Here is a 22690-nt window from a genome sequence, read left to right on the forward strand (position 1 = left end):
CCCGGGCTGAGGCTGAGCAGACTGACCGAGAGCTCTCGAGGTATCTGGAGGCCCAGTGGTAAGAGATCAGCCAGCGGGTTCCCTTCCTGGCCAGGCCGCTAAGCCTCGGGAATGAGACCCAGGGTCCTGGGAGGTGCCGGGAGGGTGCCTGGGGCTCAGGAGGCAGTGTGTTGTAGGAGTTGAAGGCACAGGCTTGGAGCCAGACCCCTCTTTCTGGCTGAGCAGCCTCGGGCAAGACACTTCACCCTTTGTGCCTCTGCTTTACAGTCTCTAAAATGGGCTGCTGAAGGCCACCTCGCAGGGCTGATGGGAAGGTAGATAAGTTGCTGCTGGGAAAGAGCTGGGGCAGGTATGCCTTGGGTGGAGCAGGTGTCTTGGTCCTGGAATAGTGTGCTGGGGAAGCAGCAGTGATCCTGTTGGTGTGAGGTCATGCTCAAACTGGATTTTGTTTCTCACCCAGAGTTCCCCTTTGGTAGGGAGAGTATGGGGCCACTGGTGAGCAAAGGCTGGATATGAGATACTTTGAAATGCACAGCCCGCACTCCCACTTGCTACCAGAGACCAGTTTATATTACCTGAGCGCCTACTATATGTTTGGAGTATTCTAAGCACCTGCAGTATCTCATCAATATTCAGAACTACTCTTATTGGCTGCATTTGGCAATGAGGAAACTGAGGCCCTGAGAGGTGAAATACCGTGCCCCAGTGTTCCAACCTGAGAAGTGCAGGAGCAGGGATTGACTGAGGCTGCCACAGGCCACTGCTCAGGCTCACTAGAAGGCCTCAGATCAATCTAGGGACCCGGATCAGTCCGGTCAACATCCCACTCCCATTGCTGAGGGAGCCAGATCGCTGGTAGCTGGGAACCGAGGCGCCTAGTGGGGAGAAGTCCTTAAGGAGGCTGGCACCAGCCACAGGGTAAGAGGGTGAACTGCAGGGCAAGAGGGTGCACCGGGGTACTCCTCAGCAGGCCCAGCCCAGCTAAAGGGCCCAGGCCTCTCACTGCAGCCGCTCTGAAGGGCATGAGTGGCATCTTAAGTGACCATCTAGGTTGTACCCTTTTCAGGGAAGTGTTGTGAGGATTTAGTGATCTAGGGAAGGATCTTTGCACATAGTAAGTACTCAAGAAATGGGGACTCAGAATTCTGGAAGCTCAGGAATGTACCAGGGTAGCACCAAAGGACCTGCTCAAGAAATGGCTGCTGGCATGTGGAGGGTCCTGCCTTGTCTTGATTCACCATGGGAGCCTATTAGATCTTCCTCTAACACAAGTCAGGGGTCCCCCCAGGAACCTCCCCACTCCTTCCCCTGCCTAGTAGGATGGGCAGAGCTGGGAACAGAGAGTGCCCGGGGTGGGGTAGGCTTCCTTCCGAAGCTGCCCCCACCCCACCCCACCCCAGGGGCTGGGTACGTGGCTCCGGAAGGGCACAGCTGGGCCTAAATATAACCTGGGCTGGTTGCTGGCGGGGCAGGGAGGAGGGAGGAGGGCACTCTCTTGCCCCCACCACTGCTGAGCTTATGGGTGTGACCCTTGATGTCCTGCCTGGAGGAGGGAGCTTGTGGCCCAGGAGATCCTTTCCTCTATCTCCACTACTTCCCACAAGGACCAGCTTCTTCCACCCCCAACTCTGGATGCTGTGGTGCATCAGGGACTCAGTTAGCTTCTTAGACCTGGGTTTCAGTCCCGACTCTGTTGCTGTGATATCCTCTCAACCCTCATTTACTCATTAGTAAAATGGGGTACCATGAGGTCCCGTCTATAAAGTGCCTGCCTGGACTGGGGTTGGCACCATGGAGGTCCCTCTAAAAGTGCCCATTTCTGGTGCCTTCACAAACCCCTCCTTCCTGCTCCTGCTCAACCCTGCTCCTTGGGCCTCCTCCAGTGCTCAGGGCTACCAATGCAAGTTAAGGTGCAGAACTGGGGTCAAGGGCACACATCCTAGCTGTGTGACACCAGACAGGTCACTTCCCCTCTCTGAGCTTGTTTCCAACCCTAAAACAGCCACCGCATCCAGGGTGATTACAAGGTCTATGGTGCCAACACAGGGCCCAGTTCAGAGGAAATGCCCAGATGGAAGCCAACCCTACTCGGAGGGGCTTGGGGCTGACAGGCAAGGCCAGGGAAGGACACAGAGACCATGACCTCTAGCAGAGCCAGAGAGGAGCCCTCTGACATGGTGGGGGGCCAGCCAATGGGGTGGGTATAACTGGAACATTGAGGGGTCCCTGTGTCCTCTCTCCTGGCCACTGGTGGGCTATGAAGGGCCATTGTGCGGCTGGGGATGGGTGGGCAGAGGCGGAATGTGACTGGGCACAGCATATGGGCCATTGTTTGAGGGAATGTGCCGCGTGAGGCCTGACCTTTCCCTTGGGAGTGGGGGTTGGCATGTTGGCATGCCAGGTGGGGGCTGGGAAGTCAAGGCCAGAGTGGGAGGGCATAGGGGACATACAATGCCCAACCCCTTTTCCCCAGGAGGCCTATGGGGATGTTGCATGCGAATCCAGCTCTACCTCCTCCCTGTGCTGTGTGACCCAGAGCAAGGTTCTTGGGGTCTCTGAGGGGCTAGGGTTTTCTGCAGTGAGGTGGAAAGTAGAGGTCTTAGCACAGGACCTGCCAAGAGTGAGCACTCAATACCCATTAGTTATGATCAGTATAAGGGGCTGGAGCTTTCAGACAAGTTCAAGTCTATGACCCAGGCAGGTGGCTTCCTTTCTCCTAGCCTCAGGTATCTTTTTTGAAATGTGCTCAATAATTGTACTGAACTCATAAGGCTGTTCTGAGGTCCACATGCAGTAACCCCTGTGGGACATTTGATGAAAGATCAGTACCACAGGAGGTTCTTAGTAGTAACAGCAGCAAATGCTTGTGAAGTAACTTCCATGTGCCTGACCTTTTATATTTAGTAACTCATTTGACCCTCCCAACAGCCCGGCAAGGGAGCTGCACTCATTCTCACCATTTTAAAGATGAGGAAACTGAGGCACAGCGCGGTGAGGTGATTTGCCCACTGGGAGTACATGGAATGGTTTAATTATTTTATAGTGAAGTTGGCCCCTTTGGTCTGCCAAGGTGTTTGGCTCAGGGGCTCTGCTGACAGACAGGCCTAGGAGTCAGTTCTAGGTTTAGTTTGTTGGCCAACTGTGTCACCTTGGGTAAAGGTCTGCTGAACCTCAGTTTCCCCACCTGCACTATGGGGATGGAGTATTGACAGAGCACAGAAGGGTCAGGCACTCAGGAAGCAATCCATGGGGTTAGCTGGCAGTAATGGTCACGTTATTTTTCTTAGAGACCCGGACCCAGGAGGCCCAAGGAGCTGGAGGTGACCCTGAGGTGAGCACTGGCTGGTGCCACATGCCTCTCCCTGCCCCTCCCTGGCTTGCCTGGAACCTCATGCCCTTGTCTCTCCTCGGCAGGCAGCAAGAGCCCAGAGGAAGGGTGCAAGCCCCGCAGACGACTGTGCAGCACGCCAGGCTAGGCTCCTGTTAGGAGGGGGTGCCTGTGCCCAGGCAGAGGTGAGAGGATAGCTGGCGGGGGGCCCTTCTCCTCTACTGATAGCACCTCGACCACTCCCTCTAAGCCCAACCTCCTCCCCTCAACCTCCCCTGGCCTCAGACCTCCATCTCTGTCTCCTGCAGGCTCAGAGGCAGCTGCTCCATGCAGAACTGAAGCTGGTCCTGCAGCAGAAGGGAGAGAGGAAGCAGGAGCCTGGGGCCCCGGTGACTCCCGGCAGCGCCATGGAGGTCAGGAGCCGGAGTGCTGAGGTGAGTACCCACACACCCTCCACGGGGCACTGTGGGGCCTGGGTGGGGGCACAGACTAGGGCAGCAAGGAAACACTTCCTGGCTTCTCTGTGTCTCAACTAAGAAATGGGAATAGCAACAGGGCCTATTTTATGGATCGCTGTGAGGAAAAAAAAAATTAACACATGTAAAGTGCTTAGCACAGTGCCTGGCACAGACTAAGATTCAAAGCAGCTAATTCACTGGAGCAGAATGGAGTTATATTAATAATGAACTAAAGAAAATTGAGTAGAAACCCTTCATTGGAAGCGCCAGAATAATGCAAGGGTTGAGACACAGGCTTTGGACCCATGAGCTTATATTCCAACCCTACCACTTGAGCTGTGCAGCCCTGAACAGGTGACCTGATCTCTCTAACCCTGTTTCCCCATTGGTGAAATGTGATGTGTGGTCGTCCCCCCCCCCCCCCCCCGTCCCTCCTTGCAGGTGTTGAGGGCTCACATAAGCCATTTGTACAGGGCCTGGTGCCTAGGAAGCCTCCTTGACTGTTAGCTGCTGTCACTGTTAAGGAGATAAAGCACTGGCATTGACTGCATTCTACCAGATGCCAGGCACAGAGTGGGTCTACTTTTATAGGAGCCAAACTAGCTGAGGAGTGGCAGGCAGCGGGGTAAATTACAGGGAGGTCACTGCCTACTGAACAGTCTATGAGCTCTGAGGTCACAGACCTGAACTTGAGGCCCAGTGGCTTAACTTGCTGTGTGTCATTAGGCAAGTCATTTCACTTCTCTGCACCTTTGAGTCCCCCTTGGTGATTACCCAAGCTGTGGGAGGGTAAAATGAGATCCTGCACATAAAATGCTTAGCCCAGGGCATGGGGGGGGGGGGTGATGGTCACGCTGTTCCCTGCTGCCCCTACCACAACTCTTCTTACCCCTTCTCTGCCCAACCCGCTAGTCCCAGGGCCACTGCTGTGGGGCATCAGTCCCAGACCTGCTTTCCCCTCTGTAGTCCTAGGCTCAACTCCAGTCTGTGCCAGTCTGGATGCCTTGTCCAATATATCCCTTTGGATGCCTATTGTTTCAGGTCCTCAGCTCACAATCAGAGACTCTTTCCAGTACACCCATGGCACCCAACTTTACAACAAGGACACAGGCCCAGAGAGGGCAAAGTTCTCTCCCAGAGACACACAGTGGATTGAGTTCCTAGACAGTTGTGAAACTGAGGTCTCTCACGGACTATTCTGGGAAGCCCAGATGTGAATCCCACAGCCTGCAGCTGGGCCAGGGCCAGATCAGCACCATTGACAGTAAATACCAGGAATATCACGTCTGCTGGGCCACCACTCATTACCCACGCATCCCCCCTTCCACTGGATTCCCTCTCCCATGGGCGTTCTGCAGGTCTTGGGGTCACAGAGTCCACAATAGGGCACAGTTTCACACACATTCAAGTTTCCAAGGTCAGTCCCACCCCCGCCCCTCCACTCCGCACCACTTAAGGGTCCAGCCCTTTATTCGGAATCCCATCCTCACCCCCACCCTTGTTCTGCTGTTAGTAAAGCCCCTCCCCATAGCTCCTGAGACTCTGGGGCCCCACCCCACGGCCACACGGCCACTCCAGCCACACCCCTCTCTCTCCTATCTTCGGCCTCTCGGCTCGGGCGGCGCGCGGTTTCCGCTCGCGCTCTCCACACCCCCGCCCCGCCCTCCAGGACTGGCCCCGCCCCCTCGGCAGCACAGCCCCTCCCCCTCTCTCAGGTCCGCCTCCCAGTCCCGGCCCAGGTTCCCTCGAGCCTCTCCTCAGCCGCCCCCTCCCCAGGGGCTCCGGCAGAGCGAGCGGCGAGCCGCCTGAGCCCGGCCGAGCCGTTGAACCTTTCCTCGAACCCCCCGAACGAGCGGCCCTCGGGCTTCCTTAAAGGGGAGATGCCGGAGTGGCTGGCCCCGCACGACCTGCGTGAGCCTCGCAGAGGGGCATGTGCCCTAAGGGCCGGCTTCAGAGACGCTTTAAAGCGCGATGGCGGGCTCTGGGCGACGTCTGACGTGCCATGGCGACCCCTCGCCGCCCTCCGCAGGAGCTGAGGCGGGCGGAGTTGGTGGAGATCATCGTGGAGACGGAGGCGCAGACTGGGGTCAGTGGCATCAACGTAGCGGGCGGCGGGAAGGAAGGAATCTACATTCGTGAGCTGCGCGAGGACTCGCCCGCGGCCAGGAGCCTCAGCCTGCAGGAAGGTGGGTGGGGCGGGGCGATGGGGCGGGGCCTTTACGCGGGGGCGGGGTTAGGAATCCGCCCGGGGTCGCTAGCTTGGCGGGCGACCAAGAGGCGGGGTTAAGGGCTTGGGGGCGGGGCTTTGTTTTGGCTTTGCCCCTGCTCCTTAGCGGGCTGTGGAGGTTCATTGTCAGAACCAGTTGATTTGTGATCTTTTCGTGCCTCGGTTTTCTCATCCCTAAATTGGGAGTAATTGTAGTTCTTACCTCATAGGGTTATTATGTGGATTAAATGAGTCAGCATTTGAAAACACTTAGCACATAGCTAAGTGGCACATAGTAAGCACTGTAAGTGCTAGTTACTGTTTTTGTTGTTTGGGCTGGAGAAAAGAGGTGGAGTTAACAACTTGGAGGGGTGGGGAGGGTAGCTTAGTAAGGAATGTCTTAGGTAACGTGGATGAGACTGATGTGATTTATTCATGCAACAACTATTACTAAGGGCCTTCTATTTCCAGATATTATTCTAGGTGCTTGGGCTACTGCAGTGAACAAAACAGATAACCCTGCACTTATGGGGCTTGCATTCTAGTGGGGAAAGACATATTTGAGCAAAAAATGTAAACTATATAGTAAGTTAGAAGGCAATATGTGCTACAGATGCCAGGGAAGAAGCTGAATTTTTAAATAGGGTGAGCCAGGAAGAGAGGAAAGGCCTGAAGGAGATAAGGGAAGGAGCTGTATGGCCATCTGGAAGAGCATTCCAGTGCAAATTCCCCAAGATAGAAGTGTACCTGGCTTGTTGGAGAGACAAAAAGGAGGCGAGTATGGATGGAATAGTCAGTGGAGGCTAGGAGATGAGGCCAGAGAGGTAAGAGGGAGGGATGTTTTTAGAAGACTTTATAGGCCACGGTGAGGATTTTGGCTTTTAATCTGGGAGGGTTGTGAGTGGAGGAGAATTGACCGTGTTGAACTAGTGTATTAGGAGTAGACCAGGAGAACGGTTTGGATTTGTTAAATGAGAAATGTCTGTTGGAAATGAAAGTAGAGATATGGAAGGGCAGTTGGATATATAAGTCTAGGATGGAGGGGAGAGTGCTGGCTGGAGAGATACACTTGGGAGTTGTCAGTATATTTATGACTTTTAAACCCCTAAATCTGGATGAGCTTGCCAAAGGGATGAGTAGAGAGCATGTGGATGGAGGGGTCTAAGGCCTGAGCTCTGGGCTAGTGTGTCTTTAAGAGGTCAGGAGGATGGGGAAGAACCATCTCAGGAGGTTGGGACTTGACCATTCGACTTGGCTACAGAGAGTCACTGCATGGGACCTTGAGAGGAGCAGTTCAGGGTTCTAGGATGGGGTGTCAGAAGTGTGATTGGAGAAGTAGAAATAATGCAGCTAGACAACTCAGTGCATTTTGCCATTAAGGTTAGGAGATAAATGGGCAGGAGCTCCAGGTGGAGTGATGTCAAGACAACCTTTCATATGTAAGAAATATCAGTACGTTATATGCTGATAGGAAGGAGAGAGGGACAAATGAATGATGTAGGAAGGAGATGGGGGAATTGCTGGAGGAATTGACCTGAGCCAGGAGTGGGACAATTCATCTCTAGCAACAGGTGGAGAGTGGAGTAAATCACCACAGGAGCAGGGGGTGAGTAATGGGGTGAAAGCTTCTGGAAGTTCTCTTCTGATTCTGTTCTTTCAGTAAAGGGAGCAAAGAACAGTCTGAACAATATCTTCTCTCAGCTGCCCATTCCCTTTCTTGGAGCTGCCCCTCTTCCCTCGGTTGCCGGTACTGAGGGAAAGGAGTGGTGGTGAGTGGAAGGGAGGAGAGCAGGGGAGAAAGGCTTCCTGGGACAGGTTGGGGAGCAGATGGAGAGGACAGTGGGGGACAGGACTTGAGCAGACACTGGCAGGAAGAATTTGAAAGGCCATGTGTAAGGTGTCTGACTAGAGGGCACCTGAGCCTGTAGGGAAAAGAACCATGTCAGGAAGGGTTTTACTTGAGTAGGGGTGGGGTGCTGTCTTCCAGTGGCATCCAGATCCAGACTTCCTGGTCTTGGCTCCCCAGAACTTTGCCTCTTGACTGTCCCTTTTCCCACCTCCACCCATGGAGTCTTCATTCTTTTCCCTTCCCTTCTCCTGCCTGATCTAGCTCCTCTCCAGACAGCCATGCCCTCTAAATGCTAGGGCCCTGGGCCCTGAACCCTGAAGACAGATGTCCCCCAAATTGGGGCATGGGAGAGGGGCTGGGGGACCCCATGATTCAGTCACAGACTCCAATGCCCAGCCCTCTCCCCAGAACAGTTCCCTGATAATCCCATGTCCCCATTCTTCGCAGCTCTGTACACATTTTTAAACCTGGCAAAAGATGAAGAGAATATTGTAAATAAAAAGTTTAACTGTGTTAAAAAAAAAAAAAAAAAAAGCCTGAAATATGAGCATGGGGGAGGGGAGGGGAAAGGCGGCAGGCGAGGCCTGAGTGAGTATGGATTTTCCCTGCAGGGGAAGGCGGAGCTAAGGCCGTGGGGTGGGGCTTCCTTCTTAAGTGGTCCGACTTCAAACTGGGAGGAACTTGGTGTCTCGATCCAGCGCTTGGGCTGGGCTGGGCCAAGTTTTGGGCAGGGCCTCGCTGTGCTGGTTCCTGGGGAAGTGGGAGGAGCCAGGCCTGGGTGGAGCCGGGAGATGCCCACGCCCCGCTCCACTCGCCCGCAGGGGACCAGCTGCTGAGCGCCCGCGTGTTTTTTGAGAACTTCAAGTATGAGGACGCACTACGTCTGCTGCAATGCGCCGAGCCTTACAAGGTCTCCTTCTGCCTGAAGCGCACTGTGCCCACCGGGGACCTGGCGCTGCGGCCTGGGACCGTGTCTGGCTACGAGATGAAGGGCCCGCGGGCCAAGGTGGCCAAGCTGGTACGCGTGCTTAGCCCGGCCCCTGCGCTGGACTGCCCCAGCGATCCCGTTTCTGCGCCATGAACCCGTTTCCCTTACACCGCGGGCCACCCTTGCCCTCTTGTCTTGTCACTAACTCAACGCTAATCCCACTCTGTGCCTCCTGTTCTGTGACCCTAAACTCCTCCCTGGGCGGGGGTCCCACCCATCCCAGACCAGGGCACTTACCCGCTTTGGAAAGGTAGCCTCACCTTCAGCTCCAGGCTTGCTGGGGTCCTGAACTAGGGGACTCCACATCAGGAGGCCAGATTTCAGCCTGATTCCTCCTCTCTTACTGCTGAGTGACCCTGGACAAGTTTCTTTTCTTCCGTAGGCCTCAGTTTCCCCATCTCTAGAATGAGGGTATTGAGGAAAATCCTGGAGGAGGACCTAGAAGTCTTGGGTCCCAGTTTCTACATTGCTGTTGACTCACTGTAAGATTCTAAATGGACGTCTTTGCCTTCAGGGGCAGTATGGTGAAATGACAGGCAGGAAGTGGGGATGGTGTTTTGGGGAAAGATGTTCAGTCCATCACATCGCCAGCCTGGCTCAATACCAGGCGGGGCTCCCCTTGTCCACCCCAGGCCTCATTGTCCCACCGCCTCCCGCCTCTCCTCTCTCCTCTCTCCCCAGAACATCCAGAGTCTGTCCCCTGTGAAGAGGAAGAAGATGGTGGTGCCTGGGGCCCTGGGGTACCCTGCAGACCTGGCCCCCGTTGACGTCGAATTCTCCTTCCCCAAGTTCTCCCGTCTGCGTCGGGGCCTCAAAGCTGAGGCTGTCAAGGGTCCTGTCCCAGCCGCTCCCACCCGCCGGCGCCTCCAGCTGCCTCGGCTGCGTGTCCGAGAAGTGGCCGAAGAGGCCCAGGTAGCTCGGCTGGCTGCCGCTGCTCCTCCCCCCAGAAAAGCCAAAGCGGAGGCTGAGGTGGCAGCAGGGGCCCGTTTCACAGCACCCCAGCTGGAGCTGGTTGGGCCTGGGCTGCCAAGCACAGAGGTGGGTGTCCCCCAGGTCTCAGCCCCTAAGGGACTGGGGAAGGAGGCCCCTGCAGCAGAAGCAGCCACTGGCTTTGCCCTACACCTGCCAACCTTTGGGCTTGGAGCCCCTGCTGCCCCTGCTGTGGAGCCTGTGGCCGTAGGGATTCAGGTTCCCCAAGTAGAGCTGCCCACCTTGCCCTCGCTACCCACTCTGCCCACACTACCTTGTTTGGAGACCCGGGAAGGGGCTACGGCAGCACTGACAGTGCCCGCCCTGGATGTAGCAGCGCCTACTGTAGGGGTGGACCTGGCCTTGCCAGGTGCAGAGGTGGAGGCCCAAGAAGAGGTGCCTGAGGTGGCCCTAAAGATGCCCCGCCTCAGTTTCCCCCGCTTTGGGGCTCGAGCAAAGGAAGTAGCTGAGGTCAAGGTGGCCAAGGGCAGCCCTGAGGTCAGGGTGAAGGGGCCCAGACTTCGAATGCCCAGCTTTGGGCTTTCTCTCCTGGAGCCCCGGCCCACTGCCCCTGAAGCCGCTGTTGAGAGCAAGCTGAAACTGCCTACCATCAAGATGCCCTCCTTTGGCATTGGGGTCTCAGCGCCTGAGGTCAAAGTGCCCAAGGGGCCTGCAGTGAAGTTCCCCAAGACCCCAGAGGTCAAGCTCCCCGGAGTGCCTGAGGCAGCCCTTCCAGAAATGCAACTCCCAGAGGTGGCGCTTCCAAAAGTGTCAGAGATGAAAGTCCCAAAGGTGCCTGAGGTGGCTGTGCCTGAGGTGCGGCTCCCAGAGGTGCAGCTGCCAAAAGTCTCTGAGATGAAGCTCCCAAAGGTGCCCGAGATGGCCGTCCCTGACATGCAACTCCCAGAGGTGCAGCTGCCAAAAGCCTCAGAGATGAAGCTCCCAAAGGTGCCCGAGATGGCTGTGCCCGACATGCAACTCCCAGAGGTGCAGCTGCCAAAAGCCTCAGAGATGAAGCTCCCAAAGGTGCCCGAGATGGCTCTGCCCGACGTGCGACTCCCAGAAGTGCAGCTGCCAAAAGTCTCGGAGATGAAGCTCCCGAAGGTGCCCGAGATAGCCGTGCCCGACGTGCGACTCCCAGAGGTGCAGCTGCCGAAAGTGTCAGAGATGAAGCTCCCAAAGGTGCCCGAGATAGTTGTGCCTGACGTGCGACTCCCAGAGGTGCAGCTGCCGAAAGTGTCAGAGATGAAGCTCCCAAAGGTGCCCGAGATAACTGTGCCCGATGTGCGACTCCCAGAGGTGCAGCTGCCGAAAGCCTCAGAGATGAAGCTCCCAAGGGTACCCGAGATGGCCGTGCCCGATGTGAGACTCCCAGAGGTGCAGCTGCCGAAAGCCTCAGAGATGAAGCTCCCAAGGGTACCCGAGATGGCCGTGCCCGATGTGCGACTCCCAGAGGTGCAGCTGCCGAAAGTCTCAGAGATTAAAGTCCCAGACGTGAAACTCCCTGAGATGAAGCTCCCGGAGATAAAGCTCCCCAAGGTGCCAGAGATGGCTGTGCCCTATGTACACCTCCCAGAGGTGCAGCTGCCAAAGGTGCCAGAGGTGGGGCTGCCAGAAATGCAAGTGCCAAAGGTCCCAGATGTGCAGCTTCTGAAGGCGCCTGAGGTGAAGCTGCCCAAGGCTCCAGAGGTGCAGCTAAAAGCTGCCAGGGCAGAGAAGGTAGAGGGGGTGGAATTTGGCTTCAAGATGCCCAAGATGACCATGCCCAAGATGACCATGCCCAAGTTAGGGAGGGCAGGGTCCCCGTCACGAGGCAAGCCAGGGGAGGCAGGGGCCGAGGTCTCAGGGAAGCTTGTAACACTTCCCTGTCTGCAGCCAGAGGTGGACAGCGAGGCTCGTGTGGGTTTCCCCTCTCTCACTCTGCCTTCAGTGGAGCTGGACCTGCCAAGGGCACTCAGCCTGGAGGGGCAGGTCCCAGCGGCTGAAGTGGGCAAGGCGGAGAGGGCAGAAGGCAGGGTAGCACAGGCAGAGGGCAAGGTGGAATGGGCAGAGGGCAAAGAGGCAGCAGGGGTTGGGGAAGTGGCCTTCCGGATGCCCTCTGTTGAGATCGTCACTCCCCAGCTGCCCACAGTGGAAGTTGAGGAAGGGCGGGTAGAGGTGATGGAGATGAAAGTCAAACCCACCTCCAAGTTCTCCCTGCCCAAGTTTGGACTCTCGGGGCCAAAGATGGCCAAGGCAGAGGCTGAGGGGGCCGGGCGAGCCACCAAGATGAAGGTGTCCAAGTTCGCCATCTCACTCCCCAAGGCTCAGGTGGGGACCCATGCTGAAGCTAAAGGGGTTGGGGAGGCAGGCCTGCTACCCGCCCTCGATCTGTCCATCCCACAGCTCAGCCTGGATGCCCATCTGCCCACAGGCAAGGTGGAGGTGGCAGGGTCCGATTTCAAGCTCAAGGGTCCCAAGTTCACCTTGCCCAAGTTTGGGGTCAGAGCCCGGGACACCGAGGCAGGAGAATTAGTGCCAGGGGCGGCTGAATTGGAGGGCAAGGGCTGGGGTTGGGATGGGAGGGTGAAGATGCCCAAACTGAAGATGCCCTCCTTTGGGCTGGCTCGGGGGAAGGAGGTGGAAATCCAGGGTGGGCGTGTCAGCCCCAGGGAAAAGGCAGAGTTTATGGCTGGGCAGCTTAAGATCCCTGAGGTAGAGCTGGTCACACTGGGGGCCCAGGAGGAAGTGGGGGTGAAGGGGGAGGTAGCTGTCAGTGGGGCACAGCTGGCAGGCCTGCAAGTGTCCACAATCAGGCAGGCAGGCACTGAGGGCCAGGAAGGGGGGCTGAGGATGCCCCTGGGCATCTCTCTGCCCCAGGTGGAGCTGACCAGCTTTGGTGAGGCTGGCCTGGGTGCCTCGGGACAGCAGATTGAGAGTGCAGCTCCTTCAGCAGAGGGCACAGCAGTCTACAGGGTCCAGGTGCCTCAGGTGGCCTTGTCTCTGCCTGGAGCCCAGGGGGAGGGTGGTGAGCTGTTGGTGGGAGAGGGCGTCTTCAAGATGCCCACTGTGACAGTGCCCCAGCTTGAGCTGGACATGGGGCTGAGCCGAGAGGCACAGGTGGGCGAGGCAGCCACAGAAGAGGGTGGGCTAAGGCTGAAGATGCCCACACTGGTGGCCAGAGCTGGGGCTGGGGTCGAGGGACCTGGAGACCAGCCCCCAGGGATCGAACCAACCTTTCACCTCTCACTGCCTGACCTGGAGCTCTCACCACCTGCCATGGGCAGCCATGCCGAGTACCAGGTGGCAGAGGGTGAGGGAGACGCTGGACACAAGCTCAAGGTTCGGCTGCCCCGGTTTGGCCTGGTGCGGGCCAAGGAGGGGGTTGAGGAGGGTGAGAAGGCCAAGAGCCCCAAACTCAGGCTGCCCCGTGTGGGCTTCAGCCAGGGCGAGGCTGTCACTGGGGAAGGCTCCCCCAGCCCTGAGGACGAGGGGGAGGAGGAGGAGGGCAGTGGGGAAGGGGCTTCTGGTCGCCGAGGCCGCCTCCGAGTTCGCTTGCCCCGAGTGGGCCTGGCTACTTCTTCCAAGGCCTCTCGGGGGCAGGAGGGCGAGGCAGCCTCCAAGTCCCCTGGTGGGGAGAAGTCCCCCAAGTTCCGCTTCCCCAGGGTGTCCCTAAGCCCCAAGGCCCGGAGTGGGAGCAGGGACCCAGAAGAGGGTGGATTCCGGGTCCGACTGCCCAGCGTGGGGTTTTCGGAGGCAGGGGCTCCAGGCCCCACTAGGTTGGAGGGGACTCAGACTGCTGTTATCTGAAGCTCCTGAGCAGAGGGAGACTCTCCTCCCGTCTTTCCACTCCCCACCCTTTGTTTCGTGTGTGAGATAACCAGCACTAACCTTCAGAGGGCTGGGAGGTAGGCCACTGACTGGGCAGGGCCGGGGAGGCCTGGTGCCCAGCTCATTGGCAAGAGTGTCTGTATCTTGCCAAGCCATGTGAATAAATAATCCAGAGGTAGCCTTGTATCTGGTCTCTGTGTTTGGAGGGGATAAGGGAAGGTGTGGAGGGAAAAAATCCCAGGACAGGGAGGAGGGAGGACTTGAGCGTGGCCTGAAGGGAGCTTATGTGGGGAGACACAGGCCACTGCTGGTCTGAGGAGAGTCAGGGAGGCCTTGGGATGGGTCTAGTGGGAGGGTGACCTTCCCTAGCTCTTCCGAAATCCCAGGGGCCTCTGAGCAAGACTCTGGGAAGTTCCCCAGCAGAGCACAGGGGCAGGACCCCTCTGCTGGGGACTCTCTCCTGGGGAACCCCCGCACTGGCCAGGACAACCCCAGGAGCCCTAAGAGAGCAGGCTGATTGCTACCCACCTGCCCTCTGCTGGCCACTTCACCAACAAGCGCCTCTGCATCCTGTTGCTGCTTTTCTGTCTGGCTGGTTTGACTGCCCTGTCCACTGGGCCCCACCCAGGAAAAAGCCCCTCCTGGCCATCTCCAGGCTCTTGGATTCAGAGCCTCCACTCCAGACACGTGGCTGCCTCGTAGGACTAGGTCCTGGGTGATCAGCCTCACTCTGGGTTTAAGCCCCTAAACCCCCACCAGGGCCTCCAGACCCCCACCCCCACCATCTCTCTGCTATACCCCAGATGACTAAGAAGACAAGACAGGCTGTCCAGTTTCAGATCTCCCCCTGACGCCCCCACATCCACCCCTCCACTCTCCTCCCATTCTAGAAGATGAAGGGCCATGTCCAAGCTGTCATAGACCTCCCACTTTCTCCAGCACCTTCTCCCTTCAAGCCAGCTCCCCTCTGTTCACTACCCTGTCTCATGATTTCTCTTTGTGTCCTCCAAACATGCAGGAATGATCTGCCCTCAAGGCACACACACCCCTCCACCAGCTCTCCAGCATGTGGGGTTTTCCTCCCTCCAGGGCTACCCTGTACAGTGTCCGAAGCGACTTCTCTGGGGTCACCCTAAGGGCTTCCTCTGTCTCCCTTGTCCTGACTTCTTAGGGCCCTTCCTCCTTCCTGAACACTCTCCCCTCTCATTTCCACTCCTCTCCTCGTGCCCTTTGGGTTTCTCTCAGGCCCTCATCCACCCCCACACCCGCCCTGGGCCTGATACCCTCCCAGAGGCTTCCAACTCCTCACCTCTGGATGACAATTCCCAAATTCTTTTTTGGGTCCACGAGGGGATCCAGTGACCTCTGCGTGCCTCCCCTGGGACAACTCCTGGGCACTAGGAGAATGTGTGGGGTGGTGGTTCAGAGCTTGACTCTAGACCATACTTCTCAGGGTCAAAGCCTGTCTCTAGCACCCAACTTTTTTCTTCAATTAAATGGAGCTATTAAAATGTCTGCTGTAAGGATCAGATTAGGCTTCAAAAGCACTCAATATTAAATTCCCTAACCCGACCCTAGCATCCTCTCCTCCAAAGTGCTCCTGTCCATGTCCCCATTTCAGGGACCATCCTACCTTGTCCTGGACAGCTCCCTCCCTCCCCCAAAACCTGTCAGTCCCTTGGCCTGGCCTCCTGGCCTCCTGGATGTCTCATCCAGAAGCCTCTTCCCTGTCTCCCCAACCTCTCCCACCTGGGCCCTGCTCCAGGCTCTGGGCCTCCACTCTTGCCTCCTAATTCACCTTTCTTCACACAGTAGCTTTCTGACACTCAAATCTGACCCTTCCCTCAAAAGCCCTTCTGTGGCTCCCCAGTGCCCTCAGAACAATGTCCAACCTCCTTAGCTTGGCATTCAAGACCTTTTACAACCTGGGTCTGCCTCAGCCACATCTTTCCCCATGTCAGACAGAGGCTGGGGCAGGTATTTTCTGAAACACACACACACACACACACACATACACACACACACCCTAGTTCAGAAAACCTGCCTTTTCTCACCTCTGTTTGGGAATGTCCCATGCTTCTTCCTTCAGACACCCCTCAGTGGACCCTTTACCTATCTGACCTCTTCAAGATTCCGCCCCGGGGCGGGGGAGGGGGCTTGACCTGCCACCCCACCCCCCATTCCAGCCAGGGGCTCAGGTCTCCAACAACAGAACCAGAGCCACTCAGCAACGCTGGAACCCATTTGGGGGGGCCTGGGGCCCCTCGTCCCAAGCCAGGAGGGCTTTGGGGGAGGGGTGCAACGCTTGGTGTATTCCCTGTGTGGCCCAGGAGGCTGCGAGGTGCCCGGGAGGTGAGGGCAAGCCTCGCAGGGGTAGGCACGAGTGCCGTTCTCTTTCCGCCGCTGGGGGTACCTCGGGGACGGAGGCAGAGGGCGTCCAGGAGGCCTCGAAGACAGAGCTTGTGGGGCAGAGGTGGTGGCAGGGCAGTGTCTGGTGGCAGGGGCGCCATGGCCACCATCCAGTCGGAGACCGACTGTTACGACATCATCGAGGTGCTGGGCAAGGGCACCTTTGGGGAGGTGGCCAAGGGCTGGCGGCGAAGCACGGGCGAGATGGTGGCCATCAAGATCCTGAAGAATGACGCCTACCGCAACCGCATCATCAAGAACGAGCTGAAGCTGCTGCGCTGCATGAGGGGCCTGGACCCCGAGGAGGCCCACGTCATCCGCTTCCTTGACTTCTTCCACGATGCCCTCAAGTTCTACCTGGTGTTTGAGCTGCTGGAGCAGAACCTTTTTGAATTCCAGAAGGAAAACAACTTTGCGCCCCTCCCTGCCCGCCACATCCGCACCGTCACCCTGCAGGTGCTCAGAGCCCTGGCCCGGCTCAAGGAGCTGGCCATCATCCACGCCGATCTCAAGCCTGAGAACATCATGCTGGTGGACCAGACCCGCTGCCCCTTCAGGGTCAAGGTGAGGGGCTGCCCTGGGGTGGCAGCATCTCCTGTGCCTGCCTCCCCCCAGCCTTCCCCAGTCCTGGACGCTCTGGCTGTGAGGAGCAGGAAGACAGTGAGGGGCGCCTGTCCTAGACTGGGTGGGGGACATGGGTGGGCAGGACTAGAGTCGGAGTAGTGGGAGGAGAGCTCAGGGGTGGGCCTGAGTAGATTTTGGAACTGGAGACAACAGGATTTGCTGACAGATCTTGTGTGAAGTGTAAGAGAGGACTTGAGGGGGACGAAAGCCTGTTGGCCCTGAGCAACTGGAAGGATGGCAGTGCCATATCTCATCATAGTGAGTTTGTCACCAAACACTTACTGAGTGCCTGCTCTGGGCCTGACCCTGTGCTGGGTGTGCAGAGGCATCTCCTCTGCACTGTCCCAAGCTCCTGGGCTCCCCCATCCCACCCTTGACCCCTCTGTCTGCTTCTGGGTTTGTTACTGTCTGGTGATGATAGGAACTAGGAGCACCATGAGGGCAGGGCCAGGGCAGTTTTGGTCACCACTGTGTCCTTGGCATCTCCCAGCACAGTGCTGCTGTGGAGTCAGAGCTAAATGAACGTCAGACACAGAGCGATACGAGACAAGAAGAGAGAGCATTCTGCTCTGAGAGAGAAAAGCACAGAGACCCAGGGAAGGAGAGATGCCCACAAACAGCAGGAGACAGACAGGATAGGTCCACAATCCCTGGCCAGTGTTTGTGGAATGAATGAATGGATGGGCAGATGAGTCCCACCAACATTGCCTGAGTGCCCAGGGCCACTCAGGCTCTCTGAGATTCAGGCCTCGGCAGTCTGCATTCAGATTAATGACCATTTTGTCCTACCGCCTTCTGCAAATAGAAGGTGAGGGACGGCTGCATGAAAAGCAGAGAAACAGAGAGGGCAACTGCCGTGGGCACCAAGATAGAGCCACGGAGATTCAGAGTGGAAACGGCAGATAGCTCCTCCCAGGGGCGTTGGGAGAGACGAGGGCTTTCAGCCGTTCGGTGTTAGTTCAGCAGGTGTTTGTCAAGTGCCTGTCAGGTACCAAGGGCCTGTGTGGGTGTTAACACTGCGTGATGAGGACGACGTGGGCTTCTGGGAAGTGTCTTTCTAGTGAGTGACTCAGAGACAGATGGAGAGAGACATTGAGAGATGAGAAACACAGATAAGCCACGAAGCGGCAAAGAACAAGAGAGATACGAACAAGGGAGAGAAAGACAATGATGGATAAAAAGCCCATTCAGCCCTGGCCGGTGTGGCTCAGTGGTTAGAGCATCGGCCCATGCACCAGAGGGCTTGCAGGTTCGCTCCCTGGCCCTGGTCGGGACTTATGCTGGAAGCAACCAATTGATGTGTCTCTCACATTGATGTTTCTCCCTCTCCCCCCCTTCTTTTCACTCTCGCTAAAAAAAATCAATGGAAAAATATCTTTGGGTGAAGATTAATCCCCCCCCCCAAAAAGCCCATTCACTTATTCATTCATTCATTCTGAGCTCTGTACCAGACACTGTTCTAGGCATCTAGGGACTCAGCAGTGAACAAAATCCTATTCTCATGGGACTCAAATCCTAGTTGGTTAGACAAACAATGAACTCAATAAAAATGTAAAATATATAGTTTGTGAAATGGTGTTAAGAGCAATGGAGAAAAGCAGAGGGCTAGGATGAGTAGAAGCATTGTTTTTGTTTTTTAAAAATATATCTTTATTGATTTCAGAGAGAGGAAGGGAGAGGGAGAGAGAGAGAAACATCGATGATTAGAGTCATTGATCGGCTGCCCCCCTGCATCCCCCCTACTGGTGATTGAGCCCACAACCCAGGCATGTGCCCGGACTGGGAATCGAACCACTGTCTCCTGAACCTTAGGTCAATGTTCAACCATTGAGCTATGCCGGCCAAGCGAGGCACTGTCTTTTGCTAAGATGGCTGGGGGAAGCCTCACTGAGAAGGTGACAAGAGTAAAGACCTGAGGAAGTGAGAGGGGAGCGGTGTGGACATTCAAGGGAAGAGCATTCCAGGCAGAAGGAACAGCCAGTGTAAAGGCTCTGAGCTGGGGAATGTACCTGGCTTGTTCCAGGAATAGTGAGAGGCTCCCGAGGCTGGAGCAGGGTTAATGAGGGGGAAGGTGGGAGGGGCTGAGGGCAGAGACAGGATGGGGCAGATTGCAGGAGCCTTCTGGCCTGCGGTGAGAAGGTGAGAACTTTGGATTTTATCACAGGATGTGGTAAAGCCACCAGAGGATGCTGCGTGGGGGGGACGTGACCCGACTCAGGTGTTCACAGGATCTCTCAGGGTAAATGTGAGGAACAGAATGGGGGGCGGAGGGCGGGAGCAGGGAGAACAGCGTGGGCAGGAAGTGATGGAGGGCAGGACCAGGGTGGGGCTGTGGCTGGGAGGCACAGAGGGCAGATTCTTTTTTTTTAAATCTTCACCTGAGGATATTTTTTCCATTCAGATTCTTGATCTGTTCAGAAGGTGGAACCAGCAAGATTTGCTGATGAGAGAGAGAGGGGTTTTAACGCTCGCAGACATGCTTTCTAGTGGAGAGATAGAAACAGATACAGACACACAACGCAGACCCAAAGCTGGAGGCGACAGATAGGGACATAAACAAGAGGTAAGACTCGCAGGCTCAGCGACAAGACAGTCAGATGGCAGATGCAGACAGACACTGGGGAGAGATGCTAGGTGAGGCCCAGATCTGCTGTCCCCGCCCCTTGCCTTGCTCACTGGCCTCCCTCTCCACACAGGTGATTGACTTTGGCTCGGCCAGCATTTTCAGCGAGGTGCGCTATGTGAAGGAGCCATACATCCAGTCGCGCTTCTATAGGGCCCCCGAGATTCTGTTGGGGCTGCCCTTCTGCGAGAAAGTGGACGTGTGGTCACTGGGCTGCGTCATGGCTGAGCTGCACCTGGGCTGGCCGCTCTACCCTGGCAACAACGAGTATGACCAGGTGCGCTACATCTGTGAGACCCAGGGCCTGCCCAAGCCCCACCTGCTGCACGCCGCCCGCAAGGCGCACCACTTCTTCAAGCGCAGCCCCCACCCTGACACCACCAACCCCTGGCAGCTCAAGTCCTCGGCTGACTATCTGGCTGAGACCAAGGTAGGGAGGCAGGTGCAGCGAGGGCAGTCAGTGTGGGGGCTGCCACATAAAGAAAAAAATCTAGGTTAGACCTCAGGGATGTCTGGAAGCTTGGGTCAGCTGTGGGGATTGTCACAACGAGAGATCTGGATGAGACCAAAGGACAGGAAGTTTGAGGGTCACTGTGGGGGCTGCTGCAGGAAGAGGGACCTGGGTTATACCACAAGTGTGATAGAAAAGGTAGGGTAGCCCCTCTGCCAGCTTTGGATCTGGGGTCAGACAAACTGGTGAAGTGTGAAGGATCCAAATGAGGCCCAGGTGGGACTGGAAGGCTAAAGGCTGCTTGTCTGCTACCTGTGGCTGCAGTCAGCACACCTGTGCAACCAGAGTCTGGGTGAGACCGCAGAGGACTGGAAGCTTGGGCCAGCTGGGGGGTCTGTCACACAAGAGGGGTCTGGGTGAGACTGAAAAAATGTGGCAGCTCCTCTGATAGCTCCTTGCCTGGGGGTTGTCAAACTAGTGTGGCAAGGACGCTCAACCACTGGGAGGCTTGGAGGACTGGGATTGGGTGTGGGAGCTGTAGCAGCAAAAGGGATCTGGGTTTGATTCCAAGGAGGACTAGAGGCTTAGGGCAGTCCCTCTACTAGCTGCTCACTGGTAGGGGCTGGACCCACAGCTCTGGGGAGGACTGGAGGTCTGGGATGAGTTGTGAAACTTGAGTGATAACTCTGGGTTAGATGACAGGAGGACAAAAGAACACTGTCAGGCGTACTTCCAGCAGGAAGGGGGCTCTGGGTTTGACTAGAGGGAGCAGGTATGGCCCTCCCAGCAGCAAGGGGGCTCCAAGTCAGATCACAGGCAGAACTGGAAGTCAGGATTCAGGTGTGTGGACTTCAGAGCAACAGGAGAGCTCTGGGCCAGACTGGAAGCTGGGGGGTCATCTGTGGGCCCCACTGCAGGAGTGCCTGGGGCCCAAGGGCTAGGCTCCGTGTCAACCCCTGCCAATTGTGTCCCACCAGGTGCGCCCACTGGAGCGCCGCAAGTACATGCTCAAGTCCCTGGACCAGATTGAGACAGTGAATGGCAGCGGGGCAGCTGGTCGGCTAGCCTTCCAGGATAGGGAGGCCCTGGCTGAGTACGCCGACCTCAAGAGCATGGTGGAGTTGATTAAGCGCATGCTGACCTGGGAGTCGCACGAACGCATCAGCCCCAGCGCTGCCCTGCGCCACCCCTTCGTGTCCATGCAGCAGCTGCGCAGCGCCCACGAGACCACCCGCTACTACCAGCTGTCGCTGCGCAGCTGCCGCCTCTCACTGCAGGTGGAGGGCAAGCCCCCCACACCTGTGGTGGCTGCTTCGGAAGATGGGCCCCCCTACTACCGTCTGGCCGAGGAGGAGGAGGCAGTGGGCCTGGGCAGTGTGGCGGGCAGCGGGTCCTTCTTCCGCGAGGAGAAGGCACCGGGCATGCAAAGGGCCATCGACCAGCTGGACGACCTGAGTCTGCAGGAGGCGGGCCACGGGCTGTGGGGCGAGGCCTCCAGCGTGCTGGCCCCGCTCAAGGCAGCCGTGGCTGGCCTCCGGGTGCCCGACTCGGGCCCTGAGCCCATCCTGGCCTTCTACGGGAGCCGCCTGGTTGGCCGCCACAAGGCCCGCAAGCCGCCCACGGGCTCCAAGTCTGACTCCAACTTCAGCAACCTCATCCGGCTGAGCCAGGCCTCACCCGAGGAAGACGGGCCCTGCCGGGGCAGCGGCTGGGCAGAGGGAGAGCGCTGCGGGGCATCCGCCAAGCCCCCCACCATCCCGAAGCGGGATGGAGATGGGCCAGACATCAAGGACATGACCATGAATGCTGAGGTGAGTTGGGTGGGCAGGGAGGGTGCAGGTGGTTCTGGGGCCAGGGGTGCTCCTGAGCTCCAGGGCGGGGGCACAGTGAACCTGGTCTTGGCTCCCCACACATCTGCGTTGCCAACAGCTGGTTCAGCGTCCAACACACTAGCCCACCCTCAGGATGTTACAAGGCTCCACACACACTAACTCATACTCTGGTTATAATTAGGATGTGTCAGGCTCTGCACATACTAATCCGCCATCAGGCTGTGTAAAGACTCAGAACACAGTAATCCACCTGTAGGAAGTGATAAAGGTCCAGCCCTAAGAACTAGGTGTTAGCACATGCTCACCACCCTCAGGGATATGTGACAAAGCCTCAGCAGACACTAACACCCTCAGGACACACTGCGGTCTCAGCACACACTATCAAAACCCCAGGACGTGCTGAGGGTTGCAAAAGTCCAGAATTGTCCTCAGGAAGTGACAAAGGTTCATGGCGGATAGGAGGGAGTCCATGAGGGGCAGGTTGGTGGCTTCTTGGCTGATGCCCTCTCTTCTCCCCCACAGAGGCCAAGCCCTGAGCTCTTCGACCCCAGCAGCTGTCCTGGGGAATGGCTGAGTGAGCCGGACTGGACCCTGGAGGGCATCAGGGGCCCAAGGGCTCAGGGGCTCCCATCCCGCCATGCCCACCCGCATGGTCCACCCCGGGCCACCAGCTTTCTGCAGCACGTCGGCGGGCAGCATTGATGGTGACCCCACCTCTACCCATCACTGGTGGCTGAGCTAGCTGGGCTGGCATCCCTTCCTCGGAGCCATCCTATGAACCCACAAATTCTTACAGAAAGATAATTATCCAGTAATTCCCATTCCCCCCACTAACAGTGCATGCCTGCACACACCCCAAACACAGGAGGGCCTTGGTGTCTGGCCTGCTGCCACCACAGTCAGAGGGACACAGAAAGGTGGCTGCACCCTGTTGGCCCTAAGCAGGTTCTTGGCCCTATTGTCTCTGCCTATTTCAATAAAGAACTGTTCACAGTCCTGCCTCATGCCTGTCCTCTCTGCTGGCCTGGCGCTGGGGTGGGGTTCAGGCTGATGCCCAGGCCCTGCTCTGATGCTGCACTCAGTGGGCCACTGGCTCAGGCTGGAGGCTGGCCTGCCATGACACCGGGACAGACTGTGCTTGGC

General features: G+C 57.2%; 2 protein-coding genes across 5 annotated transcripts; both read left to right on the forward strand.

Annotated features, from left to right (window-relative positions):
• PRX (periaxin) lies at positions 1 to 13786 on the forward strand (the record flags this gene model as incomplete). 4 transcript variants are annotated; one of them, XM_081119770.1, is made up of 7 exons in its annotated part: positions 21 to 58; positions 3288 to 3331; positions 3415 to 3513; positions 3637 to 3762; positions 5816 to 5972; positions 8663 to 8859; positions 9511 to 13786. In XM_081119770.1, 4 exons carry the CDS (start codon positions 3736 to 3738, stop codon positions 13585 to 13587), a joined length of 4458 nt encoding a protein of 1485 aa, XP_080975896.1. In that variant the 3' UTR covers positions 13588 to 13786. The 4 variants fall into 4 exon arrangements, with proteins under 4 accessions (XP_080975897.1, XP_080975896.1, XP_080975895.1 ...); XM_081119769.1 differs by lacking the exon at positions 21 to 58 and having other exon boundaries at positions 3266 to 3331; XM_081119771.1 differs by lacking the exons at positions 3288 to 3331; positions 3415 to 3513 and having other exon boundaries at positions 1 to 58.
• A 2315-nt stretch (positions 13787 to 16101) lies between these two features.
• Positions 16102 to 22541, forward strand: HIPK4 (homeodomain interacting protein kinase 4). Its single transcript, XM_081119773.1, has 4 exons — positions 16102 to 16581; positions 19338 to 19694; positions 20693 to 21526; positions 22070 to 22541. The coding sequence occupies exons 1-4, from the start codon at positions 16117 to 16119 to the stop codon at positions 22247 to 22249; spliced, it is 1836 nt and encodes a 611-aa protein (XP_080975899.1). The 5' UTR covers positions 16102 to 16116; the 3' UTR covers positions 22250 to 22541.
• Positions 22542 to 22690: the final 149 nt, after the last annotated feature.

This window comes from Miniopterus schreibersii (genome assembly GCF_964146895.1).
Source record: "Miniopterus schreibersii genome assembly, chromosome: 18".
NCBI classification, from domain to species: Eukaryota; Metazoa; Chordata; class Mammalia; order Chiroptera; family Miniopteridae; genus Miniopterus; species Miniopterus schreibersii.

What these genes read in the sequence shown, in the direction of transcription:
- HIPK4 (XM_081119773.1), top strand. Translation starts at nt 16,117, where the DNA reads ATGGCCACCATCCAGTCGGAGACCGACTGTTACGACATCATCGAGGTG. An exon ending in ACTATCTGGCTGAGACCAAG is followed by an intron (nt 19,695 to 20,692) that starts GTAGGGAGGCAG and finishes GTGTCCCACCAG; the next exon opens with GTGCGCCCACTGGAGCGCCG. An exon ending in ACATGACCATGAATGCTGAG is followed by an intron (nt 21,527 to 22,069) that starts GTGAGTTGGGTG and finishes TCTCCCCCACAG; the next exon opens with AGGCCAAGCCCTGAGCTCTT.